Source organism: Dipodomys ordii, unplaced genomic scaffold (assembly GCF_000151885.1).
Source record: "Dipodomys ordii isolate 6190 unplaced genomic scaffold, Dord_2.0 Scaffold131, whole genome shotgun sequence".
Classification (NCBI taxonomy): domain Eukaryota; kingdom Metazoa; phylum Chordata; class Mammalia; order Rodentia; family Heteromyidae; genus Dipodomys; species Dipodomys ordii.
The window spans coordinates 1768909-1774547 of record NW_012267347.1 but is presented as its reverse complement, the minus strand read 5'-3'; the positions used below and the strand labels follow the sequence as shown (position 1 = coordinate 1774547).

The window sequence follows — 5639 nt, the reverse complement described above, 5'->3', positions numbered from 1 at the left end:
CGGCTGACTCGCGGCCCGCTAGACTCCAGCCCCGGCTCCGCCCCAGGCCCCGCCCCGGGCTCGGCCCGCCCCAGGCCCCGCCCTGGCCAGACTCGGCCTAGCTGAGGCTCAGTCCCCAGGCCCGGGTGGGACCAGCTGACTGCACCTGGCCCCCAGAACGCACTTTGCTCCACACCTGCAGACTCTTCCCCCCCCCCCAGGAGGCAGGTGCCAAGCCACAGGCACTGGTCAGCTGACTGTCGCCATGAATTCTCAATCCAAGTCTGGGCTCAGTCCTCAAACCTTGTTGACTTGGAGAAGGGGGAATGGGGGGGGGCCCAGTGGGCTCCTGGACAGGAAGGGTTTGGGCCAAAGGGTCCTTCAAGCCCCCCTCAAAAGCCACTAAAGACCTTGCTTGCTCCACTACTGCGGGCAAAACCAAAGGCCAATTGGGTTAGGAGGGTGAGCAGTCCAAGAGTTATTTCCTGGCTGGGTGATGCTGATCCACTTGCTCAATTCCTCCAACTCAATTTATTTCTTACCCAATCTCCTCCACCAATTGAACTGTGAAATCCTTGACATTTACTCATAGGGTTACCGTGCTGATTAATTGAGGAAATGTATGTAATATGTTTAGCACAGCATAACTAACATTAAATAGGAGATGGGATTGTTTTGTTTTTGAAGTATTATGTAGTGTTTTCTAAGTTTTAATTTAGGCAAAGGACTCTGCCTCAGTGAGAAGAAATGGACACAGCTCTCTGTTGGGAAGTGTGGGGTTTGGCCTGGTCATGGGAGAATTGAAAAAGCATCCCTTCTAGGGCTCTGTCTTTCTCAGTACTATAAAGCAGGTGGGGACTGGGGTGGGCTCGGAAGGGTAAGGCCAGAACGAGGTGAGAGAGCCAGGACTGCAAAGCCTTGACTATACAAATGGCTGTCTTTGGGAGCTCATCTAGCATTCTTCACCTCTGCCCTTCCCTACCTGCATTGCTCTTCCCTTCTACCTCCCTCCCCACTTCCCACCCTCTACCTCCTCTTTTACAAAGAAGGAATATGAGGCCAAGAGAAGAGAAGTGGTTCAGGCCAGATCAGACATGCTTCAACTTCCTGTTCTCAGAGGAGGTGTTCATGCAATTATCACTCAAAGCCACCTTCATCCACCACAAAGAAACATGGGGAAGAATGTTTGGGACCTCAGAGGAAGTCAGAAGTCCAGGCCTGACCTCGCAGGACTGCTCAAAGAACAGAGCAGCAGGGCGCCAGCTGCTTCCCATGTCGATATATCACAACCCGGTTTTTTTTTTCCCCACCCATTTCTCCATTAGGGGTGGGGAGACACCACTGTTTTTTCTGCCATGGGACATTTGGATATTTGTAAACATTTGCAGTCATACAAAATTATCAGTGCAGGGGCTGGGAAGGTGGCTCAGTGGTAGAGCATTTGCCTTGTATGCCAGAGGCCCTGGGTTCGATTCCTCAGCACCATATAAGCAGAAAAAAAAGCCGGAAGTGGCGCTGTGGCTCAAGTGGTAGAGCGCTAGCCTTGAGCTGAAGAGCTGAGGGACAGCGCCCAGGCCCAGAGTTCAGGCCCCACGACCGGACCCAAAAAAAAAAAAATTATCAGTGCAGGCAGTGCTGTCAGTCAAAATACAAACAAGAGGCTGGCATGTGAGTCTGTCCATTCACAAGCCTTGTATGGCCCCCGTGACAGATATTCACTATACCTGCATCATCTATAGGCTCCAAGCCATGTGAAAATGAAGTCACAGGGGAGACATTGGAGAAAAAGCATTCTGCCTTTTTGGAGTTGAGTGGAGAACACCTTCCTGATGCTTGAGGCACTAACTGTCATCCTCATAATCCTAGATGCCATTTGTAGGATGCTTACACAGTGAGGCCCTTTTGGATGGTACAGTCTATTTTACAGGATGATGACATTTGACCAGTTAATAGAAGAGAAACACTAGGTTCTGAAGGGTTATCTTGCCCCAGGACACACAACTTTTAAGTGGCCCAGGTGTAACTTGAGTCCTAAATCTTCCTACGCGCTCCTGTTTCTCCTCCCAAGCCTCTCCACCCTGTAAACTCATTCACAAGATGCATACTGATGAGGCGAGACCTTGTGCTAGGCACAGGTAAACAAAGCCAGCACGTTCTGCTTCCCTCAGGCTGTAGTCATTGTATTAAAGGAGACAGATGGTAACTAAGTAATTCCCAGTCCTCAATATGATCATTATGAGGGACCCTACCTTACTCTATGTCTTGTATTGAAAACAAGCAGATGGCAGATAGAGTTTGAGGACTAGGTTGGTGTCTCCAGAAGGGTTGAGATCATAGAAAAATATAATTTCTTCAACAAGCCCCTCCCCAAACTGTGGATTCCCAAAATGGCCAGCAGAGGGCACTGAAAGTACAGAACTGACTCAGCTTATGTAATTAGGAAAAATTAGGGGAGGAGGAACGTGGCTTGTCACACACAGACACATGTGCCCCATGGAATGGAGAGAGGTGTCACAGAGAAAGACACCCTCACACCCAATCCTCACCAGCTTGCTGCAGAGAAGGACTGTATCAATCATGAAGCCTGGAAGACATGCTAGTACACGCTTACCACACCCACAAGAAAATAGGCTCCTCTAGCACCGAGGCTGGTCCCTTGGGATGGAGCAGGCAGTGAACGGAGAAAGGGAGCCTGTCCGTGAGCCTCAAGGTCACCTTGGGATGTGGAGAGATTTGGAGGAGCTGTGGATACAGTAGTGCCCATCAGGACCCTGGCACCAAGCTGGACTGTCACCAGACCATCACTGGCTTCCCACACACCTTCTGTGTACTACCAGGTGTGGATCTACATCAGACGCCAGACTTGTTCCATCCACATGCTTATTTAATTCATTTAGCCTCCAGATGACATACGTACAAGCTCCTAGGTGGCCCCGAGGTGTTATGAGTATCATTAAAAATAATTAAGACCTATGTTCTGCCCTTAAGCAGTTTTTAATCTGGCTGTGATGTGTTACACTTCAGTCACAACTGAAGAGACACTGCTCTCAGCAAAGAATACAAAGGAGGACCATTTAACTATTCTGACCTGGATGCAGAATATGATCTTACTTTTCTTTTCTTTTTTTTTATTGTGAAAATATTGTACAGAGGGGTTACAATTACATGGGCAAGATAATGAGTACATTTCTTATCAAGCATTGTAGCCTCCTCCTTTGTTTCCTCTTCCCATCCTCCCCCCATCTCCCTCAATCTTCCTCCCCGCCCCCCCCCAAAGTTGTAAAGTTCCTTTTCGACGTAATGACTTGTACATCTCATTGTTGCAATGGGTCCACCTGTATCCCTATTGAAACAATTTGTTTTTTCCCTTCCCCTCCACAAATTATACCGACATCAAATACAGTGAAAGCAGGGGTTATACCGTGGGGGAGGGTCATACAAAGCAACAAAGACATAATCTTATAAATATGTTAGAAACAAACACATGAAAGAAAAAAACCATTTGAATACATATCTTAGGGTTCATTTCCCTAACATCAACAGAATATGATCTTATTTATCTTCTGTATCCCTCTCAGAAAGGGAGGCAGGGTTAATGGATTACTGTCCAGATTTGAATTTGAACCTAGGATTGTCTAACCCTTGTTCCTTTTGTTTTGTCTTTTGGTGTCCATGCTGGGGCTTGTACTCTTGCTTGGCTTTTTTGCTTAAGGCTAATGCTCTACCACTTGAGTCATACCTCTACCTCTGGATTTTTGGTGGTTAATTGGAGATAAGACTTCAGATTTCAGGTTTCAGATATCAGCCTCTTGAGAAGCTAAGATGGTTTCTTAAAGGCAAAATATCCAGCCCAGAACACACAAACACACGTATAGACACAGATTTAACTACTGAGAGAACGTGACAAACACCGCAGCCATTAAGATCCATGGAGACATGTAGGCACACTCTCCCAGAGGATGCCTGCTCAGAAGCATCCTTGTGTGGCATTCCAACAGTGGGTGGCAGTTGGCACCAATCTTGTGAGTACAGAAATGACAGGACCCTCTCAATGGTCAGGGTCAGGTGGTACGAAGGGCCCAGTGATACTGTGGTTCCTCTATTACTGAACAGCCATGCCACCCCCTTGGCATAGGGCTAGAGACAGGGGCAGGAGTGTGGGCTCAGCCTGCATCAGTTCAGGAAACACACACTCATGCACACATGTGCACGTGTGCACACGCATGCGCACGCGCACACACACACACACACAGAGCCACCATGCGGATATGAACAAATGCCTGGCCCAGGGAAGGTGGGAGGGGGGGAAGTGGGGTGTGGCTCGTGGAGGGTAGAGTGGGAAGATGGCTTTGTGGTTCTCTGAGTTGTCTGGATATTCCTGATGTCTGTGGTTTGTCTTCGCTCCTGTTTTAGTTTGGTATCTAGGTGAGGGAAGAGTTTTGCTATATCTCTGGCTCTCTGCTTGAAGTTTCTCAACAATTCAGCAGTGAGAACTTTTCCTTTTGGAAGGCTGTAGTGTGGGTCAGGGCTTTATAAATAAACACATACAAGGCCAGAACATTCTTGTGTGAGAGTCTTAGCTCTCCAGGAAGCAGGGGTCTATACACATTGGCCTCCCTCCTCTGACAAGTCTGTTCCCTAGCCCTCATGGGGTGGCCTTGTGATTACCCTCCAACCCCCAGCCAGCTGAGAAGGTAACAAAGGGCTGAGGTAACCCCATTGGGCAGCATGTCTTCTCCCCCTCACCCCTGGAAGCCCTAAGGAGCAGATGAGCAAGGGTGGGAGGGGGTAGCTGTTTGGGTAGATGAAGATCTGTGGGCTGAGTGTTGTAGTTGAGCCTCAGGGCATAAGAGATGGTTAGCATCAGGTGGCTGCCTCTGTCTGAGTCAACAGGTTGAGCAAGAGGTGGATTTAGACAACAGGTCATTCACAGGTTTGTGTGCCCCAGCTGTGAGGGAGGTAAGAAGTCTGCTTTGTGCTGAGAGCTGCACACATAGCACATTCACTCTACTCGTCCTCTCCACCATTCCAGGAGCCAGAACCTGTGCTGGTATCCAACAAAGATGGGGAAAAGAGGCACAGAGACATCATGTAAGTTACAAGGTCACAGAGCTAACATAGTACCCAAACTTAAATCTTCTGAATAGTCTTCTTCCTTCCTTCTTCTTTTTCTAGTCTCTACATATTTATTTATGTATATATACATGTGCTCTCCCCCCCCCTTCGGCTGTATACAACCTTCTGAAATAGCTGTCTTTCCACACTAATGTAGCTCTAGTTTCTACCATACAGTGAGTGTTCAAGAAATGTGTGTTAAAAGCCAAATGTGGTAACTCTCACCTGTAATCCTAGCTACTCTGGAACTTGAGATCTTAGGACTTTGGTTCAAAGCTAGATAGACAAATTCAAGAGACTCATTTCCAATTAACCAGCAAAATGTCTGAAGTAGATGGAGCTATAGCTCAAATGGCAAAGCGCCAGTCATGAGTGGGAAAAGCCAAGCCCTGAGTTCAAGTTCCAGTAATGGCGTAATCAATCAGTCAATCAGTCAACCAATTAATCAGCCAAGTATGTTGAATGAATAAATGCAATGTATCAGAGGCCCGGGACAAGAGGAAATAATGAGTTGTGTGTGTGATGGTTTTGAAAAAGAGAGAGGG

The 5639-nt window shown here is 47.7% G+C and overlaps 1 protein-coding gene across 1 annotated transcript in view; it reads right to left on the bottom strand.

Annotated features, from left to right (window-relative positions):
- Positions 1 to 1253, bottom strand: part of Igsf8 (immunoglobulin superfamily, member 8) — a 7885-nt gene extending 6632 nt beyond the window's left edge. Inside the window, exon 1 of the mRNA XM_013030495.1 lies at positions 1203 to 1253. Within this exon, the coding sequence (XP_012885949.1) occupies positions 1203 to 1253 (51 nt within the window). The remainder of the gene's footprint in view (positions 1 to 1202) is intronic.
- Between the last annotated feature and the right edge of the window lie 4386 nt (positions 1254 to 5639).